The sequence below is a fragment of the Pongo abelii genome, chromosome 16 (genome assembly GCF_028885655.2).
Source record: "Pongo abelii isolate AG06213 chromosome 16, NHGRI_mPonAbe1-v2.0_pri, whole genome shotgun sequence".
Lineage (NCBI taxonomy): Eukaryota > Metazoa > Chordata > Mammalia > Primates > Hominidae > Pongo > Pongo abelii.
In genome coordinates, this window is record NC_072001.2 from 58,474,481 (window position 1) to 58,493,507 (window position 19,027).

Sequence of the window (19,027 nt, forward strand, 5' to 3'; positions counted from 1 at the left end):
TACCAAAATTGACTTTGGAAAATTTCAATAATCAATAACTATTATAGAAACTAAATCTATTTTTTTTTTAAAAAAACTTCCATAAAAAAACTCCAGACCTAGACAGTTTTAGGGGAAGTTTTACTAAACCTTAAAACAACAGATATTTCTCTTATCTAACTACATTGTTTCAAATAGTAGAAAAAGAAAAATGCTCTATAGTATATGGGTCTGGTATAATTTGGTATACAATCTAGACAAGAACAGTATGAGGAATGAAAAATACAACTGAACCTCAATATGAAGATAAATGTGACAATTGCTTACAAAATATTAGCAAATTGAATATATATATATATTCAATGACTTTTTTTGTTTTTGTTTTTTGAGACAGGATCTCACTCTGTCGCCCACACTGGAGTGCAGTGGCACGATCTTGGCTCACAGCAGCCTCCGCCTCCTGGGTTCAAGTGATTCTCCTGCCTCAGCCTCCTGAGTAGCTGGGACTACAGGTGCACGCCACCATGCCTGGCTAATTTTTGCATTTTTAGTAGAGACAGGGTTTCGCCATGTTGCGCAGGATGGTCTGGAACTCCTAACCTCAGGTGACCTGCCCACCTCGGCCTCCCAAAGTGCTGGGATTACAGGCGTTAGCCACCATGCCCAGGCTCTAAATGACTTTTCAACATGCCAAGCCTCACTGTTAAAGTTGTAAAGACATATAACCTGGTGGAAATAGCACAGGTTTCAGATGCAGACCAGATCTGGGTTCAAATCCCACAAGTTTACTTATTCATAGTTTTTTTTTTTTCTGAACATCTATTTCCTCTAAAATAAGAATAGCAGCACTTAGACTGAAGTGTTGTGAAGACTGAGTGACCCAAGCAATAAAATCCCCTGGCACATAGTAGTCACCTAATAAATGTTAATTATTATTATTATATATGTGATTTTACACTAAAATGTTAAATTTATAGGAATTCAATAATGACTTACATAAGGAAAATACTAAATATTTCTTTTTTTTTTGAGACGGAGTTTCACTCTTGTTGCCTAGGCTGGAGTGCAATGGCATGATCTCGCTTCACTGCAACCTCCACCTCCTGGGTTCAAGCGATTCTCCTGCCTCAGCGCCTCCCGAGTAGCTAGGATTACAGGCACCCACCACCATGCCCGGCTAGTTTTGTATTTTTAGTAGAGACAGGGTTTCTCCATGTTGGTCAGGCTAGTCTTGAACACCCGACTTCAGGTGATCTGCCCACCTCAGCCTCCCAAAGTTCTGGGATTACAGGCATGAGCCACACGCCAGGCGGAAAATGCATCCAAAACAAAGTTTAATATTCCAAAATTAGATAAAACCAAACTCATAGCTTTCAGTATAGAATTATATTCATTGGGAGATAGGAGGGAAAATGGCAGATTGGAGACAGGATTAACATGCAGCTGCCACTTGGATGGACAGAACAGCATCTGGAGACTCACATTGTGAACTTTTACTCCAAGAATCACTTCAGGAACACGGCAAGAAACACCGCAGGAAAACTGAAAGAATTCACAGACCCTTTGAAAGAAGTGGTTTGCTGCAGCAAATGCCATGAGACAGCTGAAAAACTGAGTTCCCAAAGTGTGAGGGAGGAAAAGGTCAGTCTCTGAACATACATCCCCACTGGGGAGCCTGAAAATCCAGATCACAGGGGAAGGATTTAACTTTACCCTGAGCTGAAATAGATTTAGGTAGCTGAGCAAAATATAAAAGTAGAAGAAGCAGCAGGAAGAGCCCTATAGGCACTTCCATCCCCAGCTGGAGTCCAAGGAAGCCATTCCTGGCCTGATCTCACAGAGGTCCTTGGAGACGGGAAGGCAGCCAGTGGAATTGGGGAGGGACCGCAGGGTGAAGGAAGCTTATAGCTGAACTTTGTAATAATTTTGACTGAGCAGGAATTTTCCTAAGCAGAAATTGGTGGCAGAGGGGGCAAATGGGAAGTACAGATGCGAGTGCAGAAGCCACAGCCAATAGTGTGGGCAGGCAGGGACTGGTGAGGCCTAACAGCCCTCTTGCTTTCTCAGTGGCAAGGCTTATAGTCTGGGGCAAGATCTCAGCCCTGCTCACCGACTGCCTGGATATAAACTCAGTGCGGTTGGGGTGGCATGGCCAGAGTGAGACTGGCCTTGGTGGCTGCCTGGGAGCTAGGTGAGGCCTGTCACCGTCGGCTTTCCCCCACCTCCCTGGTGACCTGTATGGCACAGCAGAGGCAGCCATAATACCCCTGGGAACATAATTCCATTGGCCTGAGAATCCCCTCCACCCCCACTGTGGCCACAGCAAGCCCCACCCAAGGGGAGTCTGAGCCCAGACCCAACTAACCTTGCCCCCACCTGATGGTTTTTCTCTACCTGTTCTATGTCCCTGCCCATCACCTGAGAAACCCGAGTACTTGTCCCGGCCAACATCAACATTATATCTCTCTTCTATACTGCAGCTGGTGCCCTCTTGAAAGTGCCACCTCCTGGCTAGAGCCCAACCAACTCAAGCCACCATAGCAACTCATAACAGAACAACCCTGCTCCAAAGAAGGAGATAACAACAGCTAATTCCACTTCCTGCAACACCCTGTCTAGCCAGAGATCCTGAATCTGTCCAGGTGACAACTTCACTGCTAGCATAACCAGTACTTGAAGTGCACTAAACGAAATTACAACGAAAGACTCCAACAGAATCCACTTCACTCACCTGCCACCACGAGAACAGGTGCTGGTATCCATGGCTGGGAGACCTGCGGATCACATCACAGGGCTCTTTGCAGACATTCCCTAGCACCAGCCTGGGGCCCAACTGGGTGGACAGAAATAGAAGGGCAATAATAATCACTGCAGTCTGGCTCTCAGGAAGCCCCATCGCTAGTGACACGGCGAGGGCACCACATCAAGGGAACACCCATGGGACAGAAGAATCTGAACAGTAGCACTTGAGTTCCAGATCTTACCACTGAAACAGTCCACTCAAATGAGAAGGAACCAGAAAAGTAATTCTAGTAATATGACAATACAAGGTTCTGTAACACCCCCAAAAGATCATACTAGCTCTCCAGCAATGGATCCAAACTAAGAAGAAATCTGTGAATTGCCAGATAAATAGTTCAGAAGGTTGATTATTAAGCTCCTCAAGGAGGCACTAGAGAAAGGTGAAAATAAACTTAAATAAATTTAAAAAAAAGGAGGATATGAATGGAAAAGTCTCCAGAGAAACAGATATTATAAAGAAAAAATAACCAAAACTTCTGGAAATGAAAGACACACTTAAAGAAATGCAAAATACACTGGAAAGTTTCAACAATAGATTTGAACAAGTAGAAAACTTCAGAGCTCAAAGACAAGGCTTTCAAATGAACCCAATCCAACAAAGACAAAGAAAAAAAGAATTTTAAAAAATGAACAAAGCCTCCAAGAAATCTGAGATTATGTAAATGAGCAAACATAAGAATAACTGGTGCTCCTGAGGAAGAAGGGAAATCTAAAAGTTTGGAAAACATACTTGAGGGAATAATCGAGAAAAACTTCCATGGTCTAGACATCCAAACGCAAGAAGCTCAAAGAACACCCGGGGAATTCATTGCAAAAAGATCATTGCCTAGGCACATAGTCATCACATTGTCTAAAGTAAAGATGAAAGAAAGAATCTTAAGAGCTGTGAGGCAAGGCCGGGCGCGGTGGCCCACACCTGTAATCTCAGCACTTTGGGAGGCCAAAGTGGGTGGATCATGAGGTCAGGAGTTCGAGACCAGCCTGGCCAACCAAGATGGTGAAACCCCATCTCTACTAAAAATACAAAAATTAGCCAGGCGTGGTGGCGGGTGCCTGTAATCCCAGCTACTCAGGAGGCTGAGGCAGGAGAATTGCTTGAACCTGGGAGTTGGAGGTTGCAGTGAGCCGAGATCATGTTACTACACTCTAGCCTAGGTGACAGAGAAAGACCCTGTCTCAAAAAAGAAAAAAAAAAAAAGAGTCGTGAGGCAAAAGCATCAGGTAATCTACAAAGGAGAACCTATAAGATTAACAGCAGATTTCTTAGCAGAAGCCCTGCAAGCCAGAAGGGATGGGGGTCCTATCTTTAGCCTCCTTAAACAAAGTAATTATCAGCTAAGAATTTTGTATCCAGTGAAACTAAGCTTCATAACCAGAGGCAAGATAAAGTCTTTTTCAAACAAAGAAATGCTGAATTTGTCACTACCATGCCAGCACTACAATAAATGCTAAAAGGAGTTCTAAATATTGAAACAAAACCTCAAAATATTCCAAAATAGACCCTCCTTAAAGCATAAATCTCACAGGACCTATAAAACAATAACACAATGAAAAAAAAATAAGGTACAGCGACAACTAGCATGACGAATAGAACAGTACCTCACATCTCAATACTGACGTTGAATGTAAATGGCCTAAATGCTCCACTTAAAAGATACAGAATGTCAATTGGATAAAAATCAACCAACCAAGTAAGTCTTTTAACAGACTTGCCTAACATATAAGGACTCATAAACAGGGTGGAAAAAAGATATTCCATGCAAATGGACACCAAAGTCAGCAGGAGTAGCTATTCTTTTTTCTTTCTTTCTTTCTTTTTTTTTGAGACAGAATCTCCTTCTGTTGCCCAGGCTGGAGTGCAGTGGCACAATCTTGGCTCACTGCAACCTCTGCCTCCTGGGGTCAAGCAATTCTCCTGCTTTAGCCTTCCAAGTAGCTGGGCCTACAGGTGCGCGCCACCACACCTGGCTAATTTTTGTATTTTTAGTAGAGATGGAGTTTCACCATGTTGGCCTGGCTTGTCTCAAACTCCTGACCTCGTGATCTGCCCGCCTCGGCCTCCCAAAGTGCTGGGATTACAGGCATGAGCCACTGTGCCTAGCCAGGAGTAGCTACTCTTATACAAAACAAAGCAGACTTTAAAGCAACAACAGTTAAAAAAGATAAAAAAGGACATTATATAATGGTAAAAGAATTAGTCCAACAGGAAAGTATCACAATCCTAAATATTTATGCACCTAACACTGGAACTCTCAAATTTATTTATTTATTTATTTTTTATTTTATTTTTTTTGAGACAGATCTCACTCTGTCACCCAGGCGGGAGTGCCGTGGCGCAGTCTCAGCTCACTGCAACCTCCACCTCCAGATTCAAGCAATTCTCCTGCCTCAGCCTCCTGAGTAGCTGGGATTACAGGCGCATGCCACCACACCCAGCTAATTTCTGTATTTTTAGTAGGGACGGGGTTTCACCATGTTGGTCAGGCTGGTCTCAAACTCCTGACCACCCGTGATCCACCCGCCTCGGCCTCCCAAAGTGCTGAGATTACAGGCATGAGCCACCGTGCCCGGCCAGAATTCTCAAATTTATAAAACAGTTACTGTTAGACCTAAGAAATGAGACAGCACCACAATAATAGTGGAGGACTTCAGTACTCCACTGACAGCACTAGACAGGTAATCAAGACAGAAAGTCAACATAGAAATAATGGATTTAAATTATATCCTAAAACAAATGGACTTAATAGATATCTACAGAACATTCTACCCAACAACTGCAGAATAGGCATTCTTTTCATCAGCACATGGAACATTCAAGATAAACCAAATGATAGACCACAAAACAAGTCTCAATAATTTTTTTTTTTTTTGAGATGGAGCCTCGCTGTGTCGCCCAAACTGGAGTGCAGTGGCGTGATCTCAACTCACCGCAACCTCCACCTCTTGGGTTCAAGTGATTCTTCTGCCTCAGCCTCCCAAGCAGCTGGGATTACAGGCCCCCGCCACCACACCAGCCTAATTTTTGTATTTTTAGTAAAGACGAGGTTTCACCATGTTGGCCAGGCTGGTCTCAAACTCCTGACCTCAGGTGATCCACCCTCCTCGGCCTCCCAAAGTGCTGGGATTACAGGCATGAGCCACTGCGCCCAGTCATCTTAATAATTTTTTTTTTTTTGAGACAAGAGTCTTGCACTGTTGCCCAGGCTGAAGTGCAGTGGCACAATCTCGGCTCACTGCAAGCTCCGCCTCCTGGGTTCATGCCATTCTCCTGCCTCAGCCTCCCGAGTAGCTGGGACTACAGGTGCCCGCAACCATGCCCGGCTAATTTTTTGTACTTTTAGTAGAGATAGGGTTTCACCGTGTTAGCCAGAATGGTCTCGATCTCCTGACCTTGTGATCCACCCGCCTAGGCCTCCCAAAGTGCTGAGATTACAGGCATGAGCCACCGCGCCTGGCCCATCTCAATAAATTTAAGAAAATGAAAATTAGATCAAATACTCTCTAAGGCCACAGTGGAATAAAACAGGATATTGACTTCAAAAGGAACACTCAAAACTATACAAATATATGGAAATTACATAACCTGCCCCTGAATGATCTTTGGGTCAACAATGAAATCAAAATGGAAATTTTAAAATTCTTTGAACTGAACGATAATAGTGACACAACCAGTCAAAACCTCTGGGATACAGCAAAAGTAGTGCTAAGAGGAAAGTTCACAGCACTAAATGCCTACATCAAAAAGTCTGAAAGAGCATAAAAAGACAATCTAGGCTCACACCTCAAGGAACTAGAGAAAAAAGAACACATCAAACCCAAACTCAGCACAAGAAAAGAAATAACAAAGATCAGAGCAGAACTAAACGAAACTGAAAGAAAAAAAATACAAAAGAAAAATTAAACAAAAAGCTGGTTCTTTGAAAAGACAAACAAAACTGATAGACCATTAGTAAGATTAACCCAGAAAAGAGTAAGATCCAAATAAGCTCGATTAGAAATTAAATGAGAGAAATTACAACAAATACCACAGGGATACAAAAGATGATTCAAAGCTACTATGAATACCTTTGTGCACACAAACTAGAAAACCTAGAGGAGATGGATAAATTCCTAAACCTAGAAGGAATTAAACAATCCTCCCAGATTAAGCCAGGAAGAAACATAAACTCTGAATAGACCAATAACAAGTAGGGAGATTGAAACAGTAATTTAAAAATGGCCAACTAAAAAAAGTCCAGGACCAGATGGATTCACAGCTGATTTTTTTTTTTTTTTTTTTTAAGACAGGGTCTTGCTCTGTTGCCCCCAGGCTGGAATGCAGTGGTGAGATCTCGGCTCATTGCAACCTCCATCTCCCGGTTCAAGCGATTCTCCTGCCTCAGCTTCCCGAGTAGATGGGATTACAGGCAGATGCCACCACACCCTGCTAATTTTTGTATTTTTAGTTAGATGAGGTTTCACCATGTTGGGCAGGCTGGTCTCGAACTCCTGACCTCAGGAGATTGCCTGCCTTGGCCTCCCAAAGGCTGGGATTACAGGTCTGAGCCATGCGCCCAGCCCAACAGCTGAATTCTAACAGACATTCAAAGAGAACTGGTACCAATCCTATTAAAACGATTTCAAAAGATAAGGAGGAAATCTTCCCTAAATCATTCTATAAAGCCAGTACTACCCTAATACCAAAACCAGGAAAGGACATAACAAAAAAAAAAGAAAACTATAGACCAATATCCCTGATGAACATAAATGTAACATTCCTCAACCAAATACTAGCTAACCAAATGCAACAGCATATCAAAAAGGTAATACACCATGATTAAGTGGGTTTCATACCAGGGATACAGGGCTGGTTTAACATACACACACAAAAAATCAATAAATATAATACACCACATAAACAGAAGTCAAAACAAAAATCATATGATCATCTCAATAAATGCAGAAAAAGCATTTGAGGCCGGGCGTGGTGGCTCATGCCTGTAGTCCCAGCACTTCGGGAAGCCGAGGCAGGCAGATTATTTGAGGTCAGGAGTTTTGAGGCCAGTCTGGCCAACATGGCGAAACCCTGTATCTACTAAAAAATACAAAAAATTAGCTAGGTGTGGTGGTGCACACCTGTAATCCCAGATACTGGGGAGGTTGAGGCAGGAGAATTGCTTGAATTTGGGAGGCAGAGGTTGCAGTGAGCCAAGATCATGCCACTGCACTCCAGCCTAAGGAACAGAGTGAGACTCTGTCTCAGACACACACACACACACACACACACACACAAAGCATTTGACAAAATCCAGCATCCCTTTATGACTAAAACCCTCAGCAAAATGGGCATAGAAGGGACATACCTTAAGGTAATAAAAGCCATCTTTGACAAACCCATGGCCAATATTATAATGAACAGTGAAAAGTTGAAAGTGTTACCCCTGAGAACTGGAACAAGACAAGGCTGTCCACCTTCATCAACTCTACTTAACACAGTACTGGAAGTCCCAGCCAGAGCGATCAGACAAGAGAAAGAAAGAGCATCTAAATCAGTAAGGAGGAAGTCAAGTTGTCACTGTTCGCCAATGATATGATTGTATACCTAGAAAATCCTAAATATTCATCCAAAAAGGTCCTAGATCTGATATATGAATTCAAGTAAAGTTTCAGAATACAAAATCAATGTACACAAATCAGTAGCACTACTATACACCAACAAGGACCAGGCTGAGAATCACATCAAGATCCCAACCTCTTTTACAACAGCTGCAAAAAAACCCAAAAAACAAAGCAAAAAACCAAAAAATTTAGGAATATACCTAACTAAAGAGGTGAAAGATCTCACAAGGAAAACTACAAAACACTGCTGAAAGAAATCATAGATGACACAAACAAATGGAAATACATCCCATGCTCACATATGGGTAGAATCAATATTTTGAAAATGACGATACTGCCAAAAGCAATCTACAAATTCAATGCAATTCCCATCAAAATATCATCATCATTCTTCATAGAACTAGAAAAAACAATCCTAAAATTCATACAGAACAAAAAAAGAGCCCACCTAGCCAAAGCAAGACTAAGCAAAAAGAACAAATCTGAGGGGATCACATTACCTGACTTCAAACTATACTACTACAAGGCCATAGTTACCAAAACAGTACAGTACTGGTATAAAAACAGGCACATAGGCCAATGGAACAGAATAGAGAACCCAGACATAAAGCCAAATACAGCCAACCAATCTTTGACAAAGCAAACAAAACCATAAAGTGGGGAAAGGACAACATATTCAACAAATGGTGCTGGGATAACTAGCAAACCACACATAGGGGTATGAAACTGGATCCTCATCTCTCCCCTAACACAAAAAATTAACTCAAGATGGATCAAAGACTTAAGTCTAAGACCTGAAATCATAAAAATTCTAGAAGGTAACACTGGAAAAACCCTTCTAACACTGGCTTAGGCAAAGACTTGATGGCCAAGAATCCAAAAGCAAATGAAACAAAAACAAAGATAAATAGATGGGACTTAATTAAACTAAAAAGCTTCTGCACAGCAAAAGAAATAATCAGCACAGTAAACAGACAACCCACAGAGTGGAAGAAAATCTTCGCAAACTATGCATCTGACAAAGGACTAATATCCACAATCTACAGGGAACTCAAACAAATCAGCAAGAACAAAACAAACAATCCCATCAAAAAGTGGGCTAAGGACATGAATAGACAATTCTCAAAAGAAGATATACAAATGTCCCACCAGGTACGGTGGCTCATGCCTGTAATCCCATCAATTTTCGAGGCTGAGGCAGGTGGATCACCTGAGGTCGGGAGTTCGAGACCAGCCTGACCAACATGGAGAAACCCCATCTCTAAATTAGCCAGGCATGGTGGTACATGCCTGTAATCCTAGCTACTCGGGAGGCTGAAGCAGGAGAATCGCTTGAACCTGGGAGGCAGAGGTTGCGGTGAGCCGAGATCGTGCCATTGCACTCCAGCCTGGACAACAAGAGCGAAATTCTGTCTCAAAATAAATAAACAAACAAACAAACAAACAAATGTCCAACAAACATGAAAAAATGCTCAACACCACTAATTATTAGGGAAATGCAAATCAAAACCACAATGCGATACCACCTCACTCCTGTTAAGAATGACCATAATTTAAAAATGAAAAAATAACAGATGTTGGTGTAGATGTGGTGAAAAGGGACACTTTTACACTGCTGGTGGGAATGTAAACTAGTACAATTACTATGGAAGACAATGTGGAGATTCCTTAACTAAAAGTAGAACCGCCATTTGATCCAGCAATCCCCCTACTGGGTATCTACCTAGAGAAAAAGAAGTCATTAGACACTTGCACACTCATGTTTATAGCAGCACAATTGCAATTGCAAAAATATAGAACTAGCCTAAATGCCCATCAACTAATGAGAAGATAAAGAAAATATGGTGTATATGTGTGTATATATATATGGTATATATACACACACAATCATGGAATACTACTCAGCCATAAAAAGGAATAAAATAATGGCATTCTCGGCAACCTGGATGGAGTTGGAGATGATTATGCTACATGAAGTAACTCAGAAATGGAAAACCAAATACCATATGTTCTCACTTTTTTTTTTTTTTTTTTTTGAGATGGAGTTTTGCTCTTGTTGCCCAGGCTGGAATGCAATGGCACGATCTCGGTTCACCATAACCTCTGTCTCCCAGGTTCAAGCGATTCTCCTGCCTCAGCCTCCTGAGTAGCTGGGATTACAGATATGTGCCACCACACCCAGTTAATTTTGTAATTTTAGTAAAGATGGGGTTTCTCCATATTGGTCAGACTGGTCTCGAACTCCCAACCTCAGGTGATCTGCCCGCCTTGTCCTCCCAAAGTGCTGGGATTACAAGCGTGAGCCACTGCTCCTGGCCCATGTTCTCATTCATAAATGGGAGCTCAGCTATGAGGATGCCAAGGCATAAGAATGATATGGGCCTGGGGACTAGGGGGGAAGGGTGCAGGGGTGAGGGATAAAAGACTACACATTGGGTGCAGTGTACACTGCTTGGTTGATGGGTCCACCAAAATCTCAGGAATCACCACTAAAGAACTTATACATGAAACCAAACACCACCTGTTCCCCCAAAACTACTGAAATAATAATTTTAAAAACACACACACACAAAAACTGAATTATATTTGTATCAGCCGGACATGGCGGCTCAGGCATACACTCCCAGCACTGTGGGAGGCCAAGGCAGGCAGATTGCTTGAGCTCACGAGTTCAAGACCAGCCTGGGCAACATGGCAAAACCTCGTCTCTACAAAAAATACAAAAATCATTAGCTGGACATTGAGGCACATGCCTGTAGTCCCAGCTACTTGGAAGGCTAAGGCAGGATGGCTTGAGCTGGGGAGGCAGAGGCTGCAGTGAGTTGAGATCGCACCACTGCACTCCAGCCTGGGTGACAGAGCCAGACCTTGTCTCAAAAAAAAAAAAAAATTATATTAATTTATCTGTTTTTGAATACATCAAGATTAAAAGCTAGAAGCAACCTTTATTTGCTGTAGAGTAAGTCTGCTTATAGTACTCATTTTCCTAAGTGATGTGAGGAAAAGGTCTTTTAATGAAATTCCTAGTTTCTTATCTCTAATGGAATAAATGAATGCTTCTGACACTGCTAGTCCACTCCAAGTCTTTTTGGGCCTGAGTTAAGCACTTATTTAACAACATCTCTATAATTTCAAAAGAGAGCACACAAGCAAAGAAGACACTCTTCTTTTCGAATCCTTGAATGAATCCTTGCTCATTTTATTAGAAAACTTCATTATCCCCAAAAGAAGAAATGTCTTTTACTTTAGTCTTTCTACTGAATTGCTTATTCTCAATATGCCAAAATAGTAACCTAATGCTGTGAATAGATTTACAAAAAAAGAAAAGCGTCATATATACTTCACCAATAGGACTCACTACTCAAGAAAGTCTTAATCATTTTACCTTTTGGAGCAAGGTTTCTAGATGCCGAATTTCTAGTAAGACTCTTGTATTTTAATTTTTTTCTTTCTTCTTTAATTTGCTTTTCTTTTTGACATAATTTCTCTTCTCTCTGAATTTTTTTGTGCTCCTCAGCTTTTCTTTGATATTCTTTCCAGGCTTCCAATTCTTTAGTGGCTTTTATCCGTTCATTTTCTTTCATATCTTCTATTTTTTTCCTCTCTTCTTCTTCAATCTATAAAAATTGCAATTACTAAATTCTTTAAAATACATAAAAGCAACATTTCTTTAAATGAGAAATTCATTACAATAATTAATTATTCATACCTCTAAACTCTTGCCATTGTATTTGTAACAATAGATAGTAGTGAATTATGAATTAAAATGGGACAGGTAAATGATTCAGGAGAAAAACCATCGGTGTTGGAGTCATGGAACAAAGGTTTTAGTCCCAGATCTACCATTAGCTATATGATCTTAGGCAATCACTTTCTCCAACCTCAGTTTACTTATAGGTAAAATGTGGGCAGGCATTCAATTAGATGACACCTAAGGGCTTGGTAGAAAAAATAATAGAAATTTATTATTCTAGGAGTTACGCCACTTCTCTCAAAACCTACACACACACCAACACATGTATTCAAACATTTGCTTTTCAACTTATCCCAAGTTTTACCCTGTCAGCTGAAGTTGTGCCAACCCTTCAGTCCTAAGGACTGAAGGAAGAGGGAACATTGAAAAGGAAATAGGAAGGATGAACAAGATGGTCTGTCTCTGGTAGGTGGAAATCCTGCTGCAAAACCTATGTTTGCACTAGTAGTTGTCTGACACTTTCAAAGAGCTAAATATCAGATGAATTTGAAAGCAGTATCTTGTACAGGTGTGTGGCAACTTTTCCCCCTTTCACAAACTTCCCTCACATGGGCAAGAAAAAAAAATCTGTGAAATAGAGTACCTAGTTGGTGTACATGATTGACTCCACGTATCTGACTTTCCTATGGTAAGAAAAATTTCTTACCTCTAACCACTAGAGAAGCACTTACTTCAATGATCAAAATGTCTGTGCTATCCAATATAGTAGCCACTAGCCACAGGTGGCTAATTAAGTACTTCAAATGTGGCTACTGAGATTCAGGAACTGAATTTTTAATTTTATTTAAGTTTCATTAATGTACATTTAAGTTAATTTACATTTAAACAGGACATCTGAAGTGGTTCTAGACTATGGATATGCTAGGATGAAGGTCCCTAAATGTTGTATTACTTTAAAATAGAGATTTAACATTACAAGTATGAAACCTGTGCACTGAAAGGTGCTCTGTAATATCTACATGACATAATACTCTCTTCTAGAAGACTGATTATTTTCCTGTGAGATGCTGACTTTAAAATAAATTTCACGGGACACTGAATGAAAATTTCCTGTAGTCCCAATTTTACCTCAGGCTTAAATTAAGCACAAAATATGCTAATTATTACCACATATTCTAAGTTCAGAGAGTTGCCAGTGAGCTGCCGACAGACTGAACCAGGAAGAATCTACACATGGCAATGAAACAAAATTTAAATGCCTCACAATAAGGCATGATGAACACTCCGTGTTAGAGAGGAAGCCACAACCTAAAAGAAGACGACTTCACCCAGCCTAATTATATGTCTGCCTTTTTTCACTCTCTGCCCCAACACATGAAAAAGGGAGAATATGTGAAGAGTCAGACACCCTCACCCATCATACTCCTTGCAAGAATGAATTTTACATGAAGTTTTTAAAATGCATAAGACTAAGTCTTAATTACCAAAAATGAGACTGTTCTTACAACAAAAAATAACAGGAAAGTTCTGGTATTATAGCCAATATGTAGTTAAGGGAACTATAGGTATAATGTTAATTTATAATAAGCTATATTAGAGACAGAAATAGTCCAGCTCTTCAGAGAGTAGTGATGAAGAGGAGAAACCAAGAAAGGTTTCACAGAGTAGGTAACAGAAAGAACTACAATGAAGAGAAAAACATGAAGAAGAAAATAACACAAAGCTTATGATAAAGAGAAAAGAAGCTACATGTACCAAAGAAAAACAGAGTGTACACTGACCAGGCACGGTGGCTCACGCCTGAAATCCCAGCACTTTGGGAGGCCGAGGCAGGTGGATCATCTGAAGTCAGGAGTTCAAGACCAGCCTGGCCAACATGGTGAAACCCTGTCTCTACCAAAAAATACAAAAATTAGCCGGGTGTGGTGGCAGGCCCTTAATCCCAGCTACTTGGGAGGCAAAGGCAGGAGAATCATTTGAACACAGGAGGTGGAGGTCGCAGTGAGCCGAGATAAAGCCATTGCACTCAAACCTGGGGGACAAGAGCGAGACTCCTCTCAAAAAAGAAAAAGAAAAAGAAAAACAGAGTGTACAGAGAAAAAACAAACTGTTTATGCCTCTTATATACTCTCACAACACTCCATAGTTCACTTCCATCACAAAATTTGTGGGTTTTTCCTATGCTTACCAATTCTCTAACACCAGCTATGTGTCCTCTAATTCAGTTCTGACATTATCTACCCAGAGTTAGCATTAGATCACACAGGCTACGGGCTCAATTCCATAAGACAGTCCCCACATAGGTGCCAATCATAAGTCCAGGACTCCCATATTTCTAACCAATCAGCTATAAGTTGGGGGTTTCTACAACCCCCTCCTCAGGTTTGACCATTTGCTTCAATGGCTCACAGGAATCAGATAAATACTTCACTTATATTTACCCTTTTTTTTTTTTTTTTTTTTTCCTGATACGGAGTCTCACTCCGTTGCCCTGGCTGGAGTGCAGTGGCACGATCTTGGCTCACTGCAACCTCCGCCTCCCAGGTTCAAGTGATTCTCCTGCCTCAGCCTCCTGAGTAGCTGGGTCTACAGGCCCAGACCACCACGCCTGGCTAATTTTTGTATTTTTAGTAGAGACAGGGTTTCATCATGTTGGCCAGGCTGATCTTGAACTCCTGACCTCAGGTGATCCACCCGCCTAAGCCTCCCAAAGTGCTGGGATTACAGGCGTGAGCCACCATGCCCAGCCATATTTACCCATTTTTAATAAAAGGATACAACTCAGGAAGAGGCAAATGAAAGAGATGTCTAGGGAAAGATATCGGGGAAGGAGCACAGAGTTTCCATGCCTTCTCCCTCCAAGTGTTCAGCAACCCAGTTCTCCAAACCTCATAGTTACAGGAATTTTATGGAGGTTTTATCTAGCAGGCATGACTGGGTTTTTTTTTTTTTTTTTTTAGACAGGGTCTTGCTCTGTCACCCAGGCTGGAGTGCAATGATGCAATCATGGCTCACTGCAGCCTCAATCTCCTGGGCTCCAGCGATCCTCCAGTTCAGCCTTCTAGGTAGCTGGGACTACAGGCACATGCCACCAAGCCTGACTAATTTTTTATTTTATTTTTTTGTAAAGATGGGGTTTTGCCTTGCTGCCCAGGCTGGTCTTGAACTCCTGGGCTCAAGTGATCTGCCCACCTCAACCTCCCAAAGTGCTGGGATTTACAGACATGAGCTACTATGCCTGGCGGATTTTTTTTTTTTTTTTTTTTTTTTGAGACAAGGTCTTGTTCTGTCACTCAGGCTGGAGAGTGCAGTGGAACAACCTTAGCTCACTGTAGCTTCCACTTCCCAGGCTCATGTGATCCTCTCACCTCAGCCTCTCAAGTAGTTGGGACCACAGGCCTGCACCACCACGAATGGCTAATTTTGTTGTTGTTTTTTTAGAGCCAGGGTCTCACTATCTATGTTGCCCAGGCTGGTCTTGAGCTCCTGGGCTCAAGCGATCCTCCCACCTCGGCCTCCCAAAGTGCTGGAATTACAGGCGTAAGCCAGTGGACCCAGCATGATTGATTATTAACTCAATCTCCAGCCCCTATCAAAATGATGCGGAGGGGTGCTGAAAGTTCCAGACAACTAATCATAGCTTGGTCTTTCTGGTGGCCAGCCACCACCCAGGAGCCCATCAAGAGTTGCCTCATTAGAACAAAAGATTTTCCTATTACGTAGGAAATTCCAAGGGATTAGGAGCTCTGTGTCAGGAACCAGGGTCAAATCCAAATAATTTAACAAAAGATGAACCTAGCACCCCATCACTCAGAAAATTACATGGGGTTTAGGAGCTCTATGCTAATAACAAGAGGCAGGGACCAAATATATATTTTTTATGATGTCATACAGAGACGGACAAATGTTAAACAATTCTTTTTTTTTTTTTTTTTCTCAGACGTAGTCTCACTCTGTCACCCAGGCTGGAGTGCAGTGGTGCGATCTCGGGTCACTGCATGCTCCGCCTCCCGGGTTCATGCCATTCTCCTGCCTCAGCCTCCCGAGTAGCTGGGACTACAGGCACCCATCACCACGCCCGGCTAATTTTTTGTATTTTTAGTAGAGACGGGGTTTCACTGTGCTAGCCAGGATGGTCTCGATCTCCTGACCTCACGATCCACCTGCCTCAGCCTCCCAAAGTGCTGGGATTACAGGCGTGAGCCACTGTGCCCGGCCCAAACAATTTAAGAAGATATTTTATTATTTATTTACTTATGTATTTTGAGACGGAGTCTTGCTCTGTCACCCAGGCTGGAGGGCAGTAGCACGATCTTCGCTCACTGAAACCTCCGCCTCTCGGGTTCAAGCAATTATCCTGCCTCAGCCTCCTGAGTAGCTGGGATTACAGACGTGTACCACCATGCCCGTCTAATTTTTGTATTTTTAGTAGACACGGGGTTTCATCATGTTGGCCAGGCTGGTGTCAAACTCCTGACTTCAAATGATCCACCCGCCTCAACCTCCCAAAGTGCAGGGATTACAGGCGTGAGCCACCGTGCCCAGCCCTTAAAGATATTTTAAATAAAAATCATCTAATATAGGAAAGACACAATTTAACACAGACACTGACAAATATTAAACAATCCTTGAAGGTCTTTTAAAGAAAAATCATCTAATACAGGGAAGACACAATGGAGGAATATGCAGTAACAGAAAAACTCAGAAGGCTAAAATAATAATCATTGTACATAAAGTACTGGAGGCCCGGGGGCAGTGGCTCACGCCTGAAATCCCAGCACTTTGGGAGGCCCGGGCAGGTTGATCACTTGTGGTCAGGAGTTCAAGAAAAACCTGGCTAACAGGGTGAAACCCCGTCTATACTAATAATACAAAAATTAGGCGGGAGTGGTAGCATACACCTGTAATCCCAGCTACTTGGGAGGCTGAGGCAGGACAATCACTTGAACCTCGGAGGCAGAGGTTGCAGTGAGCCGAGATCGCCCCACTGCACTCTAGCCTGGGTGACACAGAGAGGCTCCTCAAAAAAAAAATAAAATAAAATAAAGAAATTGGGTTTAGGTGTTTGTGTACTGTTCAAAAAAGGATGCCATTTACTACAGGCTATTAGTTTAATACAGACAGCAAATAAAACTAATAGGAGAATAATGAATAGTTCCTAAACTAAATTTTTGAAGAAGAGGAAATGTATAATTCTTTTAATCTAGAATGAATGTCTGGTCAACAAGGCATTGTTCTTTATAAGCCAATCCCACTTGTGAATTACATGCAAAAATTGTAAATATAACATTAGCAAACTCAGCCCACCATGGAAGCTCACGCCTGTAAACCCAACACTTTGGGAAGCAGAGTCAAGCAAATTACTGGAGGTCAGGAGTTAGAAACCAGCCTGACCAAAATGGTGATAACCCATCTCTACTAAAAATACAAAAATTAGCTAGGTGTGGTAGCGCACACCTGTAATCCCAGCTATTCGGGAGGCTGAGGCATGAGAATCGCTTAAACCCAAGAGGCAGAGGTCGCAGTGAGCCGAGACTGCGCCACTGCACTCCAGCCTGGGTAACAGAGTGAGAGTCCATCTCAAAAAAAAAAAAAAAACCTAAAAACAAAAATATATGCAAACTTAACCTAGGAAAATATTAAAATTATAATACACCTTAATCAAATAGGGGTAACTTAACCTAGGAAAATATTAAAATTATAATACACCTAGATAAAATAGGGTCTTTCTTAAGGTATTAGGAAATCAATAGAGAAAAGCAATATGATGTCACTGTATGCCAAAATGTCAGTTGATATTGGGAATAAAAATAAGAAATAAAAACTTATAAGCTGGATAGAAGGACCAAGACTACGTTATACTTCATGATGAAATATTAGAAATAGCCAGGCGCAGTGGCTCACACCTGTAATCCCAGCAGTTTGGGAGGCCGAGGGAGGTGGATCACCTGAGGTCAGGAGTTCAAGACCAGCCTGGCCAACATGGCAAAACCCCTGTCTCTACTAAAAATACAAAAATTAGCTGGGCGTGGTGGCACACAACTGTAGTCCCAGCTACTTGGGAAGCTGAGGCAGGAGAATCTCTTGAACCTGGGAGGTGGAGGTTGCACTGAGCCTAGATCACGCCACTACACTCCAGCCTGGGTGACAGAGCAAGACTCCGTCTCAAAAAAACAAAAATAAAAAATAAAAGAATATTAGAAATATTTCCAGCAAAATCACTAAGGCAAGTATACCTAATGTTTTACTATTTTTCTACAGGTCAGAACCTAAATGATAAACTTTTAAAAATAAGAAATACAAATATAGATTACAAGGAGATAGAATTGCACCATTTGCAAATAATAGTACACTATTTAAAATAACCAAAATAATAAACTGACAAACCAAAAGTAAGATCAGCAAGGCAGTCACATATAAAATCAACTAGCTGGGCATGGTGGCTCACGCCTGTAATCTCAACACTTTGGGAGGCCGAGGTGGGCAGATCATGAGGTCAGGAGTTCCAAGACCAGCCTGGTCAACATGGTGAAACCCTGTCTCTACTAAAAATACAAAAATTAGCCAGGCGTGGTGGTGCATGCCTGTAGTCCCAGCTACTCAGGAGGCTGAGGCAGAAGAATCGCTTGAACCCGGAAGGTGGAGGTTGCAGTGAGCCAAGATTATGCCACTGCACTCCAGCCTGGGCGACAGCGTGAGGCTCTGTCTCAAAAGAAAAAAAAAGATCAACTTATACAAACTTACAAAAACAAACTTACTTTCCTACAAACTGGCAATAAATAATTAGAAACTACAATGGAAACATTGATTTCATCAGCAATCACCAGAAAAACATAAATGAATAAGCTTAGCAAAATATAAGCAAATCATAAGGCCAGGCGCGGTGGCTCACGCCTGTAATCCTAGCACTTTGGGAGGTTGAGGTGGGCGGATTACCTGAGGTTGGGAGTTCAA

The 19,027-nt window shown here is 41.8% G+C and overlaps 1 protein-coding gene across 6 annotated transcripts in view; it reads right to left on the reverse strand.

The window, feature by feature from the left end:
* The window catches only part of DNAAF4 (dynein axonemal assembly factor 4), an 88,328-nt gene that overhangs the window by 42,092 nt on the left and 27,209 nt on the right, over positions 1–19,027 (reverse strand). For all 6 annotated transcript variants that reach the window (XM_054531525.2, XM_054531527.2, XM_024232380.2 and 3 more), the window contains exon 4: positions 11,765–11,996. In XM_054531525.2, the coding sequence (XP_054387500.1) occupies positions 11,765–11,996 (232 nt within the window). The remainder of the gene's footprint in view (positions 1–11,764; positions 11,997–19,027) is intronic.